The sequence below is a fragment of the Chiloscyllium punctatum genome, chromosome 26, assembly GCF_047496795.1.
Source record: "Chiloscyllium punctatum isolate Juve2018m chromosome 26, sChiPun1.3, whole genome shotgun sequence".
Lineage (NCBI taxonomy): Eukaryota > Metazoa > Chordata > Chondrichthyes > Orectolobiformes > Hemiscylliidae > Chiloscyllium > Chiloscyllium punctatum.
This window is the reverse complement of record NC_092764.1, coordinates 37,010,040-37,032,070: the sequence shown is the minus strand read 5'-3', so window position 1 is coordinate 37,032,070 and position 22,031 is coordinate 37,010,040. Positions and strand designations below refer to the sequence as shown.

The following is a 22,031-nucleotide window of genomic DNA, read 5'->3' as shown; positions in this document are numbered from 1 at the left end:
GTATATCCTGCCCGAAATACAGGGATCAAAACTCTCTGCACAATACTCCAGGCGTGACCTCAAAAACTCCCTGCACAGCTGTAACAGAACTTGCTAATTTTTAAACTCCACCCTCTAGCAATAAAGGCCAATATTCTATTTGCTTTATTACTTACTTGCTACACTTGCATGCTAACCTCTAGTGTTTAATGCACGAGGGCACTTGGATCCCATTGTACTGCACCTTTTTTTTAAGGATTCTCTGTTTAAATAATAATCTGCTTTTTAATTCTACCTACCATTCTTCGCGACATTAAACTTCATCTGTCATATTTTTTGTCTGCTCTCTCAACCAGTGTATATCTCCTGGTAGATTCTCATCACGAAGTGCCATCCTTTTTTATTTTTGTATGATCAGTAAATTTGAATGCATTACACACTGCCTTTTTAAAAACTTAATGAAACTTGAATAATATCTTTTTTGTTTGGTACTTAACATGACAGAAGTGAAATGATATGTAACAACATTAATAATATTTGAATGTTAGGTCACATTGTTAATCTTCAAAAGTCTTCATGCATATTACTTGTGTAGAGTTGAAATTCATTCTACTACTTGAATGGTAATACACCACGCATTTGTAATGGATAAATTGTGAATAACTTTTTGTCCTGAATTTTTTTTTCTAACAGTTACGACTGATAACTGCCTGAGAGTCTTGAGGATTACAGATGCTACCTGTGTAATTCATTATGGTTTTCCTTCATCTTGTGAGATATTTGGAACTCGTCTATGTTGTATGGTTGACAATTTTGATAATCTGACTATGGAGGTACAATGAATTATTACAAAAAATATGAAATGTAGAAAGCTTAAAATGCTTACAGTTGTTATGTGCAGTTGTCAAATCTTAAATGTTTTGTGTCCCTGTACCCCTGTAACATTCCATGTAAGATTCCTATCCAAATTACAAACTACACCTTTAGTGTCCATTCTTCTTTTGGAGCTTTGTGGCATATGTCACTTTAACAGCCAGTTTGAAAAAAAATCTTTGGCTCAGGCAATTCTTTTTATGAATTTTGTTCTTGTTGGATTCATTTTTTGTCATGGATATATTAATCTGAATCTCAAGGTTGCAGTAGAAATATTCCCTTTCCAGTAGGGACCTGCACCCAAAGGTCCCTATATATAACAGAAACTGACAATAACTATCCTGTACTCCTTATGCACAACTTTGGTATCAGCAGCATGTCTGACCTCTGTCTCCATCAGCTGGATTGAGGCTTATCAAAAGTGTCTTTGCTTCCTAATTTGACTCATACTACCTGCTCTATATTTTTGATGCAGAAACAGAGCTGAATAGAATGTGAAATGTGTTTGTGTTCTATTTCCCAAAACATTTCTTGCATTAATGACCAAAATAAATTTTAAAATAATTATTCACTAAAAAGCTGTTCCTGCTCCATTATTCAACTTGCTGATAATCCACAACTCTGTTTGCAGATGAAAGCAATACTTGTGCTCTTTTCATAACTTCATGATATCAAACTCTTGTCTGTCACATTAAAATTGTAAGAAATTGAAGCAAGGCATGCTCCTCTGATCATGACTCACCTTTGTTGAAGTATTGAAATCCAAAGGTTAGCAACCTTCTTAGAAAATAAATTCCCTCTTATCCTTAACTGGGTGACCCTTTATTCTCAATTCTGTCCCATAGTTCTAAGCTCTCTCCTAAGGTAAGCGTTGCATCTGCCCTGTCAAGTTCTCACAGAGTTTTATGGTTCGGTAAAATCATTCCTTATCCTTTCAAACTCCAGTGACCATAGACCGAAACTGCTCAAACTATCCTCATTGGGCAACCCCTTCAACCCAGGGATCAACTTATTGAACCTTCATGCTGACTTTTTGTGATTTATGTGCAATATTACACAGATCATGTTCTATGATATTTTTCAATCTCTCTCTATTTATACAATAATTTGTTTCTCCTTTCTTCCCACTAATGTGGACAACTTCATATTTTCCCACTTTGTACTCCATCTACCATTTTTCTTTGTCGACTTAACCTAACCTATCCATATGCCTTTTGCAGAATTGTTTGTGTCCTCCTCACAGCTCATTTTTCTACCATTCTTTGTATTGTCTCTAAATTTGGCTGTGATGCATTTGATAACATCATCCAAGTCTTTAATATAAATTCTAAATTGTTGAAGCAAAAACAGTCTGACCTTTTAGATTCTACCAATTATCATTTACCAACTTGAACGTACCAGATTTTCCCCAATACTTTTCCCCTGTGGTTGGTCAATGCTTTGTCTGTGGAAATTGTGATGAATCCTCCTTTTTGTAAGCATTCTTTGTGCTGAAAGACCGCATTCTGTGAAAATGGCAACATGATTGCGTTTAGCCATATCGAGAGTTCCGAGAGTAGTTGGTGCCAATATTGAGTTTTGCCAAAAATAGGGGGGTAGGGCTTAGTGCAAAAGTTTTAGTAAGTCACTCAGGACAGTTTAGAAGGCAGTGCAAAACGCTTCTGGGACACACAAATTGGAGAGAAAAACAGGAACTAATTAATGTTAGCTGCCTACAGGGAATGAATCAAGAGCAGTTGGATGACTCTGTGCTGTTAACAAACTCTGTAACAAGTTCTAACAATTAGTGAGTGGCTGACATTTGAAATCAGATTTCTGATGAAGTCCTGGGAAGCTGCACAAGTGGTTTGGTCAATGTGTTCGGGGAAGCCATGAGGAGGTTCAGAAGAAACTCTCAACTATTAATCCTTCATTGCAACTGAGGGAATCGGGATTAGAAAACTCATAAGCAGTGTCTACTTGATACAATTTAGCCAAGTTGGGGCTCAGGGATAACACAGAAACAGTTGGTGCTTGAAGTTTGTTGAAAGTTTAAAAATGGGAGTTATGCTGAAGTCTAGTTTTCAGAATCCAGAATGAGCATGCCACAACAGGAGCAATTACTGAGGAAGTCCATTATGGAGCAACTTTTGAGAGTGAGTCTCCAGAATGGAATCACAAAAGTAAAGAATTAGGAAGTTGACCAAGATTTGGTGATGTATCGTATGTTTTACACAGCGGGGAGGGGGAGTTGCTGAGAAATCTAGGAATCTGTCTTGATCTCATTGTTTATTTGTCTGTTGTGGCTTATTTGATTACAGTACATTGTCCATGTTTACCACATGTTAATTCTTGGTGTTGGAAATGAGTTGTACATGAATTTTAGAATACATTACTGTTCTCAGTTGTAATCATTGGAACCAGCTGAACAACCCCAATCAGGAAAGCCCTGGCTGACCACTTTAGGGAACTGACTCCAAACTTGCTGGCTACAACTAATGTACTGTACACAAGCAAATAAAGGTTGACTTTGTGATGGGATACCAACCTCTGTACAGTTATTTCATGTAAAAGTTTGTTTGTTCAAATCTGTGGAATCTTGTGGCTTTATTCTCTTTTTAAGTCCCCTGGATCTCATCTTTTGTCTAACGCAATGTTGTTGGTCTAAGATCAGGACAAAATTTATTACATGCAACACCATGGGCTTTTATTTTGTGGTGTAATCTTTTTCATGGCAACTTATCGAGTGCCTATTGGAAATCCAAATATTCCTACATCTAATGGTTCCCCTTTATTCACTTCATTGGTTACATGCTCAAAAAGACTAAGGTTGTCGAGCACAATTTTCCTTTGATGCAATCAAGCAAAATTAACTTGACTTTCTGATTTTTTTTTAAATGTCCTGCTACTGAATGATGGATTCCACTATTCTTCCAATGATATGCAGTTAAATGACTAAGGAGTCCTGCTTATTTTCTCCCTCCTTTGTTGACTAGAGATATTTGTTACATTTGCAGTTTTCCAATCTACTGGGACCTTTCCATAATCTCGTAATTTTGGAAGGTACATCCAATAGATTCACTATGTCAGCAGCTACTTGTTTTGAGTTCCTAGGATGTATGCCATCATGTCCACGGAAGTGATCATCCTTTAGTTTCTCTAGAATTTCAACTACAGTAATTGTTTGAACTTCCTATTTGCATTTGTCCCGACTTTCTGCTATTGCTAGGATGCTTTATATGTATTCTATCAAATTACAAATACTTGTTTGAAGTCTCTTTCATTGCCTTGTTTCCCATTTATTCATTCCCAGGTTTCAACCTCAAAGAGATTATTGTTTACTTAGCTGGACTTCTTTTATTATATCTTCATAGAAGCTCTTGCTGTCTGTTTTTGTATTTCCTGCTAGTTTATTCTCATATATTAATTTCTCAGTTTTATTAGCCATCACTTGCAGGCTTCTAAAATTTCCCCATCCTTTTGGCCTCCACCAAAGCATTGTGTATTTTTACTTTTAATTTGATACCATCCTTGTAATTTAACACCATGCTTACTCCCAGAATCCAACATTGCACAATTATTTTAATTGTATTTACTTTCATTCCCATGTTTGAGCATTATCAGTGCTGTTCTAAAGGTGTTTGAGTTTGCAGTGAGTTTACATTTTATGTTGGTTTGAAATATTTTTCTAAAACAACTACAATATATTCTTTACAGCAGACCAGTAAACTCCGTTTTTAAAAAAAATGCATCAGGTCTTTAGCATAAATTCAACTCTGTTTCGTGTCAAATAACTTTTACATTCTCTTAATACTAGGGGCCAACTCGTCAAGGTCAGTCAGTTGTACTGCTTACTGAAAAAGATGCACTACAAACAGTTTCCGTCTTACACTACTTGGAAAGAACAGAAGCTAAAATTCCTCAAGAATTATTTCAGTTTATTTTGAACATGAATAACCTAGATGACATTTACTATGACAGAGCCTTATGTAAATACCTTAAAGCATATGGAATTTGCAGGTAAGCCCTTAGCAATGTTTACTTGATGATCTTGAGGAAACTTGGGATAATCTACGGAGTTACAAGAACAAAAAACATTCATTGTTCTTCAAAGAAAAATGGCTATTTGAACTGGAATATCCTTTTCTTATGTGATAGCAACAAAAGAATTGGTTTACCGCAGATGATTCAGTAAGTAAGCAGACTAAACTGAAAGCTGTCGAGTTTCTGTCAAATACTTGATACGGAAATTACATTATTGAAGAGGTACATTTTTCATTGTTTTGGCTTTACATAATTCCTGATTTCAAAATAAAAGCTTGTAGATAAAGATCAGTTATTTGATTAGATTAGAATAGATTCTCTACAGTGTGGAAACAGGCCCTTCGGCCCAACCAATCCACACCAACCCCATCTGAAGAGTAACCCATCCAGACCCATTTCCCTCTGACTAATGCACCTAACCCTATCGGCAATTTAACATGGCCAATTCACCCGACCTGCACATCTTTGGACTGTGGGAGGAAATAGGAGCACCCAGAGGGAACCCACGGAAACACGGGGAGGATGTGCAAACTCCACACAGACAGGAGGTGGCCCAAGGCAGGAATTGAACCAGGGCCCCTGGTGCTGTGAGGCAGCAGTGCTAATCACTGAGCCACCATGCCACCCCATATAGTTCTCATAAATTTACCTATTTATTTAAATGTAGGTATATATTTATATAAAATTTGTATATAAAAATATTTAACGTGATTAAATTATATTACATGGATTTTGTTGTAAATAACTTCAAATTCTGATACCACAAAACAAATAGAGGAGCCAGTGTACTATGCTTAATTTGTTCCTCGGTGGTCATTTCTTTGGTAAACACGTCTTAACACAATTGCATCAGATTACACATGTCCAATCTATGTCTTTTTAACTCTCTCCAAATAATTTCTTGCTATTGCATTCATCATTGCTGATGCAGCAATGTGATGAGTGCGTATGTGTTGGGTAGCTACTTGATGTGGTGCTTAAACTGGAATGTCTGTATCAAATTGATTTCATCCTGAAAGTATTTTTACTTTTCATGTTTCTGTAACTGTTTTAGGGATAATAAGACATGCCCAAGTCGTCACAAGTTTCTTCACGATGTAGACAAACCACGGTATCTGACAGCTGGAAAGAAATTGCCTTCCACTGGGTACATTGAGGTAAGATTTATTTCTATGATTTATTTCTGTGCCTTGCCTTGCGATTTTTTTCTGAAAATTTACTTCTTTGTATAGTTTTCACTTTTTGTTTAAGATTAATTTGCCGATTTACACAGGTTATATGTACAATGTTATTCTGTGTGAAAATCACAGTAGCATAACAGTTGATGACTAACAATGATGTTCCATACATTCGTGTAGGCTCTCTCGGTGTTAGAGAGAAAATTAGGTCAGTAGCTCAGCTTCACATAACAAAGGATGCTGAGGTCACAAATAGTCTGCGTCACCCTAAGGCAATAGCCAGGGAGAAAGATGGAATTGGTGAAGAAATTTATTTTCTTGCAAGGGAAGAAGCAAATGCTTTTATTTTCAAGTATTTAACACATTTCTGCTGAAGTGCTGGATGTCAGACAAATAGTTTGACAGTTAACTGTGAAATAAATTGGGCTTTAAGGACAGATGTTGGGACAGCAGACATTATGATGCAAGAGTGGAAAGAGAATCTGCCGTGCAAGGGTTTCTCTGCTTACCACTGAGTATGTGAAATTTAAACGAGACAAGGATACTTGGATCACCTGGCAAGATCATGGAAGATGGGTGTTGAGAAGAATAGGTTGGCAAACTGTGTCGTTGGCTGCAAAGAGGCCAAGAAGGATGAAAAGGGATTGTGCATGATGGTTATGCTCTATTAATTTGTGACTTTGATATCAGTGCTCTGGCAGGGTGGACACCTGACTGGATAGGTTTAACCTTGGAGTTGCCAGAAAAATTGGTTTGGGATCTAATCGCATATTCAAATCTACTGTAATTAATTAGAAAATTTCTCCCCAAGAACGTTATTCCAAAATTTGATTGTAAATGTACTGTAAAGAACAAAATGCATAATTGTGTTTTTTTTTGTGAAAACATGAATCCCAAAAAGCCTAACAACAATTCCTCTCCCTATTCAAAAGCTTCCCCATCTCATTGAAAATCTGCTTTGTCATCTGGTGCAAAAGCGAGGAAATAGTTCCTGCAATTCATTCAATTATTTCTGCAAGAATCTAAAAGCTTTAAAGAGACCCTACTTCCTGAGAGCGACATGAAATACGTTTGACCAGAAAATCACAAGAAGTACAGATCCCTAAATCAGCTTTCCCAGTTGTCTAAACTCTCAGCCAGATACCTGTATAACCAAAAGCTGATGAGACAATCTTCTGAGTTTTATGTGATCATCAAAGAGAAAAAGATTGTATCAGTTGCATTTTTGCAAAGAATGTAGTCATTTCTTTATATTCCAGATCAATGTATCATTTTTTTATATTTGGATAAAAGAAATAACTTACCCCGAGTGTAATTCAACTTCTCTAGATTATTCCAACATGTGTCAATGATGCTTCAGGTTATTATGGCAGAATAATACATCACAGAAGTAAATGGGAGGATCTCCCTGTATCTATGGAAGAAGACTATCTGATGCTTTTGAAAGACATGACTGATTACTATTTGGAGGATGACCACAGGAAACCAGTAGAACAATTAGAAGTTTCTGCCTTCTATGGATTAGAGGAGAACAGCTATAGCAGGTAAGGTGGGACGTTTTGTTTGTAGTTGACATTTAAACTCTGACAAGAACATGATAATTGTTCAGACTGAAGCTTTACAACAGCAAGTATCTCAAGCATATGATATGGCTTCAAAGATGCAATGAAATAATTGTGATATATAAATACCTTCTTTAATTTGGTGTTGGGATCATTGGAAAATATTTAATAGTTTCAAACAATTTCTAGTGTATGCTAGTTATGCAGTATAACTAATTATACTTGTTTAATGTTCTCTAGCTTTACATAATGTTATGACTTAGATTTCAACAACAGAAATGTAACTAATGTCTTTACGACAATGGCCAGTAATGTGCAGGTTCGAACAAAAATGAACATTATGTAATTTTCAGTCCAAAGTACTATCAGTGATATTTACTGTCTTGTTAATGTGCTTTCAAGAACCATAAAGCTGGATTATGGTTGATAATGCAACAAAGAATAAATTGAGCTTCGTGCAATTGACACAATTGCCCAAACCAATTGATGCAGGAGGGATATGAGGAGGAAGGTGAGGATATTCTGAGTGGGAGTATGATAAAAGCTATAAGAGGAAAAAAGATGGGTAGTTGGGATTGCTAGAGTGAAAATGGGATTGAAGAAGAGCGAAGCTTGAAGAATTTTGTCAGCAAAAAGAGGTAAGTTTTAAACCTATGACTGGAGTAGTGTGATTGAAATGCCGTGGCAGAAAAGCATTATCAAAGAGTCATGAAGTTCTGAACTTCAGTGATTGGTAGCAGATTCATAGCAGCATTGCAATTCAGCGCTTTTTAGTCTTACCTGCTGTGCGTCATATCGTGAATAAAATTGTATCTCAATTCTGTTTTTGTGACCTTACTCTTTTCATTGATGATACTTAACTAACAAGAATCGCTGTCTTTCAATCCAAGTGTCCACAGTTCCAGGTTTTCCAGTAGCTTGTTTGAAAATGTGTCCTCATTTCATTCTTAACATCTCCCCCAGTCTCTCTTTCTGCCACAATTTTGATACCTCACTTTGTCTGTCTATCCCTTTTGGAACGAATTGACACAATGAGGTGGTTGGATGAAAACAAAGAGAATGTGAGGACTGGAGATCAGAGTCGAAGAGTGTGATGTTGGAAAAGCACAGCTGGTCAGGCAGCATCCAAGGAGCAGGAGAGTCGATGTTTTGGACATAAGTCCTTCATCAGGAATGAGGCTTGTGGGCCAAGGGGCCTGAGAGATAAATGGGAGAGGGGTGGAGCAGGGGGAAGGTAGCCAGGAATGTGATAGGTGGATGAAGGTGGGGCTGAAAGGAGGAGTTTGGAGCAGATAGGTGGACAGGAAGATTGACAGGTAGAACAGTTCAAGAGGGCGGTGCTGAATTGGGAGGTTGGGACTGGGATAAAGGGGAGGGAAAATAAGGAAACCATTGAAATCCACATTGATCCCATGTAGGTGAACTGTCCATCTTTGGACACTTCAATCACACAGGATCCTCATTTCACAAGTTTCCTCATTTCCCCTCCCTCTCCCTCCTCCACCTTACCCCTGTCCCAACTGTCCTACCAGTCTATCTTCCTGTCCACCTATCACGTTCACCTCCACCTTCATCTATTTATCGCATTCCCAACTACCTACCCCCTTCCCCCCCCCCCCCCCCCCCCCCCCCCCACAGCACCACTCCAGCCCCACTCCCCTCTCATTGATCTCTCAGCCCCCTTGACCCACAAGCCTCATCCCTGTTTAAGGGCTTATGCCCGAAACATCGATTCTCCTGCTCCTCGGATACTGCCTGACTGGCAATGCTTTTCCAGCACCACACTCTTCGACACTTCTTGTGTCTCCTCACTTTGCACCATCAGCCGATTTGCACTTAAGAATACTAGAACATATTTGGGCAAAAAAACCCAAAAGTTAAGTAAAAAATTGGTGAGCAGACCGCGATGACTTGTGGCATTTTGTCAGCTGAGAGAAACCACCTACTGCGATGTTTTGAATGAATTATTTTTGATGCTGAATTAGGATTTTGCCATCGTAAGATTCTAATACAAAGCGTAAATCTAAAAATTTGATGTGATAGAAGTATTAATTGGAAATAATGCATGACATTTGTGACTCTTCAATATATTTATTATAAGGTATTCTTCTGTTTTTAATACAAAAACTGTTTATTTTCAAATTCAGCACAAATCTTTCATCAGTTATGTATTCTGTTATGCTTTAAGGGTGCAGTTACTAGCATTGTCAGAGAAAGCTGAAAGTGCAGTTCTCAGGAGTGCGAGAGTGAAATACATCGACAGTGGTCAAATTGGACTAGTGATGCAGAAACAGCTGCTCAAACTTCCTGCCAAATTTCAGGTTCTGCCACCACAGGTTGTTGAATTTATAATATGTAGAGTAAAGCCTATTGACAATGAAATGGACTGGAATCCACAGGTAAGGAGTTTGGAAGTCTGTTTAATGACATTTTTAAGTACATAATTTTCAGGTGATGTTCCAAAACATTTTATGAGCAAAACTTGATAGAAATAATTATTCTTAGCTGATAACAAGCAGGATCTTTCAATTCGATTAAACAGGAAATCTGGAATTGAAAATTAGCTTAATGGACACAATCACTGAAACTAGCATCAAATGTTGTAAAAACCTGTCTGCTTTATTAATATCCTTTTGAGGAAGAAAGTGTGCCTTCCCTTACCCAGTCTAGCTTACATGTGAATCCAGACCACAGCAATGTGGATAACCTATTAAATACTCTCAGAAATAACTTAGCAAGCCACTTGTTTAAGAACAGTTCGGCATGGTCAACAAATGCTTACAAATGACCATTCATCCCATGAGACAATAAAGTAGAGGTTGTTCCAGTTCATGTTTTGATCACTGATAACCCCTAGGATGTGATAGTGAGGGGCTTCTGTGATAGAAACACCATTATTGGAGATGCTTTGAATGCAAGTTCATAGTTCCTTGAAAGTGGAATCATAGGTAAATAAGCTAGTGAAGAATGTGTTTAGTTTGCTTGCCTTAATTGGTCACTGCAATGAGAATAGGAGTTGGGAGGTCATGTTGCGGCTGTACAGGGCATTGGTTAGGCCACTATTGGGAAACTCTGTGCATTTCGGGTCTCCCTGTTTTAAGAGGAAGCGGTGGAGGATGTTACAGTTATTAAAAGTAAAAGACATCTGGATGGGCACACAAATGGGAAAGGTTTTGAAGGATATGGGTCAAATGCTGGCAAATGGGCAAAGATTTATTTCAGAAATCTGGTCAGCATCTACAACTTGGACCGAAGGGTCTGCTTACATGCTGTATGTCTCTGTGACTCTGTCAGTGCCTGGCACTTATATTTCTCTAATGTTACTTGTCATTTAATGTTTTGTTTTTCAAATGTTGCCATGTATGGGCACAAACTTTTCTCAATATGTTAGGAGTTGCAAATGGTCACAACATTATGCAATCATCAGCAAATGTTTCTACTTCTGGTCTTAGGATGGAGGGGACAATTTTGATAAGCAGCTAGTGAAATATTTGAGCCTAGGAAATTATTCTGATGATTTCCTGAGATGATTGACCTCTAACAACCACAACCATCTATTTTACTGTGTGGGCAAGGAATTGCTCTGGTTAATGGAGCATTTTCCCCTGGTCTATATTGACTTCAATTTTACTAGCTACCAAGGGGCAGTATAAAAATAAGAAGTAGGAGAGGAAATATCTTTGAGGCATCTGAGGTATTATTGAAGGAGTGAGAGTCATTTATGGTGATTCCATGGCAGTAATTATGTAAGAATGGAATAAAGCAAATGCAGTCCCACTCAGATGGATGTTGGTGGGAAGGTATTATGTTCTGCCTGGTAAAGGCTACAGTTTGGTTGGGAAGCAGAAATCACAATAATGCAGTAGAGTACCATTAGATTAAAACAATGGATGCTGTAGAGAAATTTGGAAAATGCAGGGCATTGCTTCAAAAAGAAATTTGGAGAGCAAATATGAAAAATCACCAGTCGATAACATGAGGAAAAGTCCAAAGGCATTTTGCCACCAGGTTCGGCATTGATCCTTTGCTATTTGTTGTGTAAATTAATGGTCTAGATATGCATGTAGCAGCTGTAATCAGTAAGTTTGCTGACATTATAAAAACTGGTAACATGGTAAATAGCAAGGAGGAACACCTTAGACTGCAAGACAATATAGGTGGGCTGTCAGATGGGCTGAAGAGTAGCAAATGGAATTTAATCCTGAAAAATGGGCAGTGAGGTAAGGCTAACAATGCAAGGGAATAAATGCTGAATGGTAGGACCTGAGGAATAATGCAGATCAGAGGGACCTTGACGTGCACTCAATGTGATGGGTGCATAAGGTGGTTAAGAAGGCATGTGAGATACTTGTCTTCTGTTATTTCAAGCTTTGAATACAAGAGCAGGGAGGTTACGATGTTAGTTAGGCCACAGCTGGAGTACTGTATGTTGTTGTGGTTACCAAATTAGAGGAAGGATGCGATGGCACTAGAAAGTGCAGAAGTGATTCACCAGGCTGAAGCAATTCAGCTTTGAACAGAGACTAGATATGCTGGGGTTGTTTTCCTTAGAGTAGAAAAGGCTATGAGGGGCATGGACTTGGTAGGTAGGGAGACTCATTTTCCATTAGAGGGGTCAGTATTGAGGTGACACCTTTTTAAGATAAGGAGCAAGAAAATTAGACAGAATTTGAGGAAATGTTTTTCAGCTAGAGAGCACGGTGGGTCAGTGGCTTGCACTGCTGCCGCAGCACCACAGGTTGGATTCCCACTTCAGGTGATTATCTATGTGAAGTTTGCATGTTCTCCCTCTGTCTGTGTGGGTTTCCTCTGACAGTCCAAAGATGTACAGATTAGATAGATTGGTCGTGCTAAATTGCCCATAGTGTCCAGAGATGCGTTGGTTAGGTGAATTAGCCATGGGAAATGCAGGGTTACAAGGGTGGGTTTGAGCTGGTGTGAGTCTGGGATGCTCTTCAGAGAATCAATGTGGACTTGTTGACCAAACAGCCAGTTTCCACACTATCTGGATTCTACGATTCCAGAGAGTTGTGGGTATTTGGAACTCACTGCCTAAAAGAGCGATAGAGGAAGGAACCCTCCTGACATTTGGCAACTATTGCGAGGAATACTTGAAATGCTATTGCATACAAGGCTTAAGGGCTAACTCCTGGAAAATAGGCTTAGAATAGATGAATATTTAATGACCGAGATGGATATGATGGGTTGAAAGGTCTCATTCTGTGCCACAAAGACTGTGCAGCAGAGGTGACCGATGGGATAGTGTTATGCTTGGTGACAATCCATGAGTTTGGTGTACATGAGATGGGGAAAGAATTTTTTTTTAGAATACAGGAAAGGAAACCAAGGTAATCTTTGCATTCCAGAATGATCCTGACAGTAATTCTTTCATTTTGATTCTAATGATAAACGATGAAAGTATTTGATTTTTGAGCAGGAATAACCTTTGTTTTTAACCACCAATTCTTTGCCGTATTTTGAAAATTAGTGCTCTTTTTACATGTACCACTGAACCTATTTTATAGTATCATTTTCTTTTTGATTTTGGCAAATCAGAAATTAAAGAATTAACCCATTTAAAATGCAAGAATTTTGATATCATTATGAATATTTTATTTGTTTTCTTTGTCTGGAAACAATTTGCACATGTTTACCTATCATATGAATTAACCAGTGGGAGAGAGTCATGTGATTCTGTGTAGTTTTTGACTTTAAATTTTCTGATTTTGAATAGGTTTCCAGATATATTAAACAAAAGATCACCAATAAATCACATGAAGCCAAAATTGTTCTTGCTCTTGGTAACACTCTATGGTTGAATCCTGTAGTGAGTATGAAAAGTTTAATGGCATTAAATTTCATTTCTCAAGTGTATTGTTCCAAATATAAATTTGTTTAATTTTGTAAGTGGCTGTCTGATGGAACTTTCTCACTTCTTGGTTAATTCGTACAAATTCACAAATATTTTTACTTCAGATGCTTAATGGAACATATAGTTATCCAGAACCAATGAAGTTGAACAGAATTTTCAGAAATCATTTGTTGAAAAAAATAAATTGGGCATTTTCATCTTTGATTATTATAATATGGTACAGATGAATTGCAGCAATAGACGTTGGGAATTCATGGGGCTGGCTGAGGCTAACAATTAGACTGCAGAATTGCACAGTAGGGGACCAGGAAGTTAAAGGGAAAGCAATTAAAAAAGAATCCATAAGTTTGGTTGTGGAATAAAGTTGGGTTGGAAGAAAAGAGCTCAGAAATTGGCATCATTGTGTCATCTACTTAGTTCTGAAAGGCTCCGTGTACATAGTGGTAGAGCACTACTGAAATTGTGACTGGCATGATACATATTTACACACTAGTTTTGTTCATGTTGCTCAAAATTGTGGAAAAGTTCTGAAATTGGAAGTGTTTGACAGACATAAAATGCCTTTCCCATATTTATGAGAGTTTCTAAAATTGGTTCAGTGCAACATATTACCTCTTCTGATATGTGTTAGCTGCTGAAATAAATAGATAGATAGAATCTAATGTTGTTCTATGACTTTGCAAAATAAATATTTTAATTTGATATGGCCAGTCATGTGAATCAGCAATGTTACTTACATTTAATAATATTTCTTAAGGTACGTATGGCTAAATTAGCTGATCTGAAAACCACAATATTAGAGTACAACATTCGTTCACAAATCATGAATTCTGGATTTGGAACTGATAATGCAGAGCACATTGAAACATTGAAAAGGCTCTGCAGGGTAGCTGGACTTGGTTTGCCCAATGAGAATTCTCCCCTGAAACAGTAAGTTGTTCTAGTATTGAAAATATCTTTCCAATCAATCTTGTTGTTCTCAAGTATTTTAGAATAAATAGCATTCGTTCAGTTTAACATGGGAATTTCTGTTCTTCATTCAACAACATCATCTGCAAAAGGGACGTCCAGATCAATTTGCATGGTGAGCTTAATATACAACATAGATATACAATGATATACAACATAGACCACATTCAACAAATAATATTTGGGCATTCGTTCATTTTTTTTGCCCTCGATACATAAACATTTCTGGACAATTTTTTTTTCAGACCTGGCATTGCCTAAAATCAGCTTAAGATCAAATTAGATATGCTGAAGGTCGTGCTCCTGTATTATGACAGTCTTGCAAAATGTGTGGAGAAGCAAAGTAGGCCATGTACCATGTAAGCTCCAACTATTTTGTTTTTCCTAGTCTCCAACAGCCCGAATAATTTGTCAAGAATTTGTAAAGGCCACAAGAATTGAATGGATAAGTTTTCTTCTCTCTGACCATCCTCCTCTGTTGTGTATTAGAGGAGGAATACTTTGTGGGCCTGGACCCTCCTCTACTTCCTTGATGTGTTGGAACTACTTGTCATCTTATTAAATGGTAGAATGGGGTCCAAGGGTTAAATAGCCTATTTAGATTCCTGAACTCATATGTTGACCTGGAAGTTGCATAGTCTTTCCTTTCACAAGACATGACTACTCTTGTATTTCTCTCTTAGTTCCTCTTTCTGACTCTGTTATGTGCCCTGTGCTACATACTGACAGTGAAGATATATAAATAACCCTTTATCAGTTGAACAAATCCATTAAAGCTGCCGTTGGTTAGAATACTATTGTCTCAAAGTCTGAAATCACGTCCCATTCGAATTGTTGGTCATATATTATTCCAGATTTGTTGACTAGGTGACTGAAACATGAAAGCTGCTAAATCAAACTGTGGAGGTTGTGTGTCACTCAGTGAAATAAGAAAACTCTTCTGTGTACATGTTATGTTAAATTCTTTTTGGTAAGATGGCTTGCTAAACTTTTGCCCCCAGTTTTATTTGCAAATTATTTTCTCATGTTCTTTGAGACATTACCCATTGTCTGGCCAAGAAAGTAAACTTAAAAATAAAACTTGTTGGCTGTTCGTTCTTTGTGTACTTTTTAACCAGCTTCAAGTATGTATATAAATGTGGTATAGATTCATCCATTTTGTTCTTTTCAAATCCAAGTTTCTCTATAACAAGTCGGTTACATTCAGGAACTCATTACAAAGGAAGTATAATACAATAAAAGCCACATCCTGTTTTGATATGCAGTATGATCTGTAAAGGTTACTTAATGCACTTCTATTAGTGCATCTGTGACATCAGACTTTCTTTTACAGGCTACAATATGATAACAAGTTAGAACATGTCACTCTCCAGAATGATGGAAACTACCATTCAGTTATCATTTCTGAATTTTCTAGTCCAAAGAAATTTCATGTGCAATTAGTAGCAACGAGGGAAGCGTGAGTAAATATGTTTCATGTTATTAGAGTTCTGTAAAGATTTTAAAATGTTTTACCATCTAATTTTCTATCTCTCATTCTCTCACACTGCTGTATCTGAAATCAAATGAAATGCTAAAGGTGAAAAACTAAACACCATCTTCCCCTACCATCAGGTTTTGTGCTTTCGAAAATGAAATTAACCAAAAAGTTATGGAAAAGAAAACACTTATTTTCAATACTTCCATGCCAACTGTTGGTGACTTGTGCTTGGCATTCTGTGAAACAGAAAAGAGGTAACTATCAAGGTCTTTATTCTGAATCTAGTATCTTAGCTTCTTTTGTATCTTGTCAACAAGAAAACAGGTCTCGTGTCATTACTTTTCAATCATTATTGCACATACAATAAACTAGCACAACTAAAACTATCAGCAAAATCTCAAGGGTGAGTTTTAGACCCTTTGATTAGTTCTTTATGGATTTTGTAAGAAAACCTGAAAGTTTTACCATAAGATTTTTCTGTTTTATCCACAATGCCATGGAGACCTGTGAAAGAAGTGCGGGAAATAAAAAGATGTTTGTGTCCTAACCAATAAAAGAAAACCAGAATGCTTGCTGTCATTTTAAAAATGGAACAAGCCATGTATTTGCCTGACGAAGAAATTAAGAATAGGGAATGTGGGGAATAGAAAGGAACAAAAAAAGAAACATTATACTTCAGTAGCACTAAGCATTTCCTTCAGTAGTGCTGTTCTTGGGCAGAAAACTATCCCACATTATCCAAGCTTTATAAAACAGCTAGTAGAAAGTAAGGACTGTAGATGCTAGAGATTTCTGATGAAGGACTTATGCCCGAACCATTGATTCTCCGGCTCCTCGGATGCTACCTGATCTGTGCTTTTCCAGCATCGTACTTTCGATTTATTAAACAGCTCCCAAATGTTCTCCCTTCAGTCTTCAACATTGATCAAATTCACATCTGGGAGTTGTTTATCTTATAGATCATCTTCCTTTAACATTAACAACGGTTGTCTGAATGGAGAAGTGCAAGAATAGCTAAAACATGTATTTGCACTCCCTAATTTGCCGCTGGGAGATTATTTGCAAACTTTTAAATTGTTTTCAATTTCAACATCTTCTAAAATGCCCAATCAAATGGATTTTAAATTCATCAGCAACATCCATGGGTGTCAAGACTAATATTTGCTATCCATCCCTAATTGCCCTTGATGTGATTAGCTTTCTAAGCTATTTCAAGGAGCAGTTTAGAATCCATCATTGCTGTGGATCTAGAATCATGTAAACCAGATTGAGAAAGGGGCCATTTTTCCTTCCCAAGACATTATTGAACCAGATGAGATTTATGATCATCAATGGCAATTTCTGCCACTTTGAGTAAGAGTAAGCTTTCAATTCCAGATTTTATGAACTGAATTTGGGACGGTGGGATTTCAACTCTCAGCCCCAGGGCAACCATCACTAAACCCCAACTCACATCACAACATAAAATATATGCACCAAAAGTCAGAATGGCGTTGTAGGATTGTAGTGTTAGAGGCAGTTGGAGCAAATTAAAGGAATGAAGTGACAGTGCTGTGGAGATCTTTAACCTCAGGATGAACATGCTTAAGTTTGTCGTTGGCAGAGTGAAGTGCTCTGTAAATGTGCAGATCTGGTTCTGAACATAATTGAGGCTTGAGCTGCAATTTAACTTGGCTTAAAAGGGAGAAATGCCGTCGTTTTCCCTCCAGTGTGAATTTTTTGAAGCCCAACAACCAAGGTATTGCAGTTTTTTTAATTACCATCCAGAGTAAGAGGAGCAATTCAAAAGCCACAATTGACTGATTCTGTTTCTCCAAACTTCTCTTTTCCCTCTCCTGATTAGAGTTGCTCTTCTGGGCACTTGCTTTGTAATGGTGGATTCATCATGATCTCTGGTGGTGGGCTGCATCTGCCAAATTTCATTGGCTGTGCAGCTCTTGGTTCCTAGCAGTTGATGTAGTCACATGGACATGATAATGGGATACAGATGTTGAGGAGTGAAAATTTTTACTCTTGGTTGTGAATGGGAGTGTTTCAAACATTTTCTTAATTTGGAAAATTATCAAATTTCCTTTCAATTTTAGGTGGCATAGAGTGAAGATCTTGTCAATTGTTGATTCCAAAAGGATTTATGAAGTGTTCTTTATGGATTTTGGAACATGCAGCTATATTTCCTTGAACAACATTCAACCACTATTGAAAGATGCCCTTAAGCTTCCTTTTCAGGTCAGTTTAAATAACAGCATTTATAAAGAGAGAATTATTCCAATAAAATTGCAGGTAAACATAATTTAAATCACTTCTAAATAGTGCATCAAAGCTTTACACAATACTGCAGTAAATCAAAGAGCCTCTCATTATTTCTGTCAAGTTTAGAGATGGTGAGATGATTCATCATGAAGCATGACTTCAACAAGATTGTCTTTATGTCGTGCCTTGCTATTATTATTGACAGTGGAGAGAAATTGATTGGATTGCTATAATTTGCTCTTGTCCACAGACTGAGGTTTTTTAAACTAATTTCTCATTTCTTTTCCATTCAAGATAGGCTGTAGTGTGTTCATTCAAACTCTATTTGGCAAATACAATTTTTAGATATCCCACGATAAACTACCTTAACGGTTAAAACAAAAGTATGGTTCGATCACTTCGTTCAACTGGGGATAATTGTCACCAGTCATGCATGTGCATACGCACTGGAAAGGAAACCTTGTGTGCTGGTCTTTTGTGCTTGTGGACTACAACGCCACACAGTTTAAGGCTATGACATGCCAGGGTTTTAGAATTTGTTCTTTTGTAATTCCTGCTGGAAATTTCCAGAATTTTGCCAAATTGTGATTGGTGGCTATGATTTAATCAGCAATTTCCATTTTAAAGATTCAAGAAGCAAGTATAGAGCAATTTAAAGGAATTTACAATCTCTTTCAGGCCTTGGGGACCCAACACCATACGTCTTTTCAAAATTAGTCTAACATTGAATCTGCCAGAGTTTTGTGCATACTGTTCATGAGCTGCACAACTGCTCTCTCATTACTTTATCAATCTTTTCCAGTCCTTTTTAGAGCATGTATTATCACTTTGAGCTCGATTCTATAATTTCTTCAATGAGTTTGTGTCCCTATTGATGTTCCCTTTCCATTTGATAATTACCTATGCTGTGACATCGTGTTAGTATTATATGAGGTGTTGAACTTTTTGATCTCTGTGTTCTAAGTCTTTGACTCTCAAGTGACTGCTGTGGTTAATTCAAATGAGTGAATGCTCATCATTCAATTGGCCACCGAGCAGACTCTGGCTTGGAAATGATGAATGGTATGCAGAGGGAGGAAGAACCTAAATGTTGTTCATTTAAACAGAATGGTGAAATGAATGTTTTGCATATGTATCTGTATTTTAACCCCGTATTGTATGAATCAAGTCCTATCATCACTGAGATAGACATAAATATTGGTTATCGAGGATGTCATGAATGTGGATCTGTCAGAGTTCTCCTTGCCCAACTTGAAGTGGATAAAACCTTTCTGTGTATAAGCATGTTGCACTTATCAAAGTCCAGGGAATTCAGACACAGAACCAAAGTTAAGAAACCCTACATAGAAGAAGTGCTGGGAGTTCAACAGCAAAATCTTTGCAGCCTCTCATTATGTAGATTGGCAAGAGCCATTTATTTGAGTATTAATTTTCAAAAGTACCTGGAGCTGGATAGCCTAGCCTACAGTGACAGATTTATCAATCCAAATCTATCAGTGAGCCATCAAGCTAGATGATTATGAAATTTGCTCTGGAATATTACATACCTGCCAGTTCAGATATGAAATGCAAAGTCTGGTTAGAATAGTATCATAGACTCGCTACATGTGGAAGCAGGCCATTCAGCCCATAGAGTTTAAGCTGACCCTTGTAAGAGAAATTAAGCCTTTTTCGGTCTAGAATTGTATTGGACTCCCACAACTCTGCCATAATTCTCAACACGTTAAAACCAACTGCAATCACAATCATATTTTGCATAAGAACTGAAGAAAGAGAAGTATGAGTAAGTTTTTTTGCAGCTCTTCATGCATGATCTTCCAATCAATAAAGTCATGACTGATCTGCAACCTCAGCTTTGTTATACCAAAAGTATCCATGGATCACAGATTTGAATGCACTGAACAACTTAGCTTCCACAGTTCTATGGGCTGCAGAATTCTGAAAGTTCATAATCTTCCAAATGAAGAAACTTCTCATCTTCCATTATATTCCTTCTGCCACCTTCATGCCATTCATTTAAGCAGTCTGTGTCCCTTTGCAGGCTTTTTACATTTTTTTGAAAACTTCTATTTACATCCAGCTTTGCTTTGTCACAAAACATGGGTACATTAGACACGTCTAATCAACCAGTCCAGAGATTTTACTGCACACCTCTGCAGCAGATGAGACTTGAACCCAGGCCTCCTGGCTCAGAGGTAGGTATGCTACCACTATGAAAGCCCTTACACGTGTCCTATAGATATTTTAATCAACCTGTTCATAGATGTTTTAAGACATGTCTGGAGCAGGTAGGACTTGAACCCAAGCCTCCAGGTTCTGCACTGCACCACAAAAGCCCTTAGACTAGCTCCAATACAGGTTAGTCCAAATTAAAAACAGCTATGACTGATATGTGCACCACCCTAATAATAGTCTTTCCAGCTGATAATGACTTATTTATTCCTACTGTGTTTTTCTTTTTAACCAGCCCCATAACCCTTGATTTTTGTATTATATCCTTCTGAATGTCTTTTGAAAATCCATATATATGTTTTCGTCAATCTACTGCTAAATGCTGAAAAGTGATACATTTGTCAAAAAACTGTTTTCCCTTCATAAAACCACATTTGACTCTGCATAATCATGATTTTCAAAATTCCGAGTTACCACTTTCCTCTTAATGGTTTCCTCTATTTTCTAGATGAACTGCAGTTCCCTATCTGTTTCCCTACTTCCTTGCTTATTCATTTGGGGATGTGAGGTTTGATGACTGGCCAATATTTATTGCCCTTTCCCTAACTGTCCTTGCGAATGTGGTGGTGAACTTCCTTCTTGAACTGTTACAGTCTGTTTGCTTTGGTATGCCCACAATACTTGTAGTGAGAGAGTTTTAGAGTTTTAACCAATAATACTGAAAGAATTGCAATCCATTTCTGAGCCAGGATGGTGAGACTTTGGAGAATAATTTGCAGTTGGTACTGTTGCCATGTATCTTCTGCCCTTGTCCTTCTAGATGATAGTGGTCGTGGATTTGGGAGTTTCAGCAGTTTGTCTTATAGATCGTACACTGCTGCTCCTGAGTGTCACTGATGAAGGAAGTGAATGTTTGTAGATGTGGTGCTGATCAAGTGGACTATTTTGTCCTGGATGATGTAAAGCTTCTTGAGTGTTGTTGGAGCTGCAATAATCCAAACAAGGGAGCATTCCATCACACTACTGATTTATGCCTTGTAGATGGAAGACAGGCTTTTGGAAGTTAAGAAGTGAGTTACTCACCACAGCATTCCTAGTCTCTGACTTGATCTTCTAGCAATGGTATTTATATAGCTAGCTGAGTTCTGTTTCTCCCCACACTTCAGTTATGTGCCATCCTTCATGGCATCATCAAAATCACATTCAACTCCATGTAATTGGATGCTATCAGCATAGATGTGCTAATCATCCTTCTTGACACCTTCCACTGTCTAATTGACTGTTGTTTGCTTGACATATATATTCCAATAAACATTGAGAATAATCTAAGAATCGCTGTTCGTCCACATCACAATCTTCATTTCCACCATCACCTGAGGCTGAAGTAGACTGTTCGGAACCTTGACATTTTATTTGATCCTAAGCTGCGTTTTTGACTCCATATTCCTCCATATTGAATGCCACATTCTTCTGTCACAGTAACATTTCCCATCTTTGGCCTTAATGCAGTTCATCTGCTTCTGAATCCCTCATCTGTACTTTCTTTAACCTTTTAAAATTGGCAATTCTAAAGCTCTTCTGGCAAACATTTTAATATTTTCATTTCCTGTATACTTTAAACACATGCAAAAATTTGCAGTCATATTCAGCTTGCACTAAACTCTGTTTGCACC

At 37.5% G+C, this 22,031-nt stretch overlaps 1 protein-coding gene across 1 annotated transcript in view; it reads left to right on the top strand.

Annotated features, from left to right (window-relative positions):
• The window catches only part of tdrd12 (tudor domain containing 12), a 150,645-nt gene that overhangs the window by 92,810 nt on the left and 35,804 nt on the right, over positions 1–22,031 (top strand). The window contains exons 20-29 of the mRNA XM_072547812.1: positions 673–812; positions 4,649–4,851; positions 5,930–6,032; positions 7,383–7,597; positions 9,804–10,014; positions 13,350–13,442; positions 14,245–14,417; positions 15,790–15,915; positions 16,071–16,190; positions 20,267–20,381. Coding sequence (XP_072403913.1) covers positions 673–812; positions 4,649–4,851; positions 5,930–6,032; positions 7,383–7,597; positions 9,804–10,014; positions 13,350–13,442; positions 14,245–14,417; positions 15,790–15,915; positions 16,071–16,190; positions 20,267–20,381 — 1,499 coding nt within the window. The remainder of the gene's footprint in view (positions 1–672; positions 813–4,648; positions 4,852–5,929; positions 6,033–7,382; positions 7,598–9,803; positions 10,015–13,349; positions 13,443–14,244; positions 14,418–15,789; positions 15,916–16,070; positions 16,191–20,266; positions 20,382–22,031) is intronic.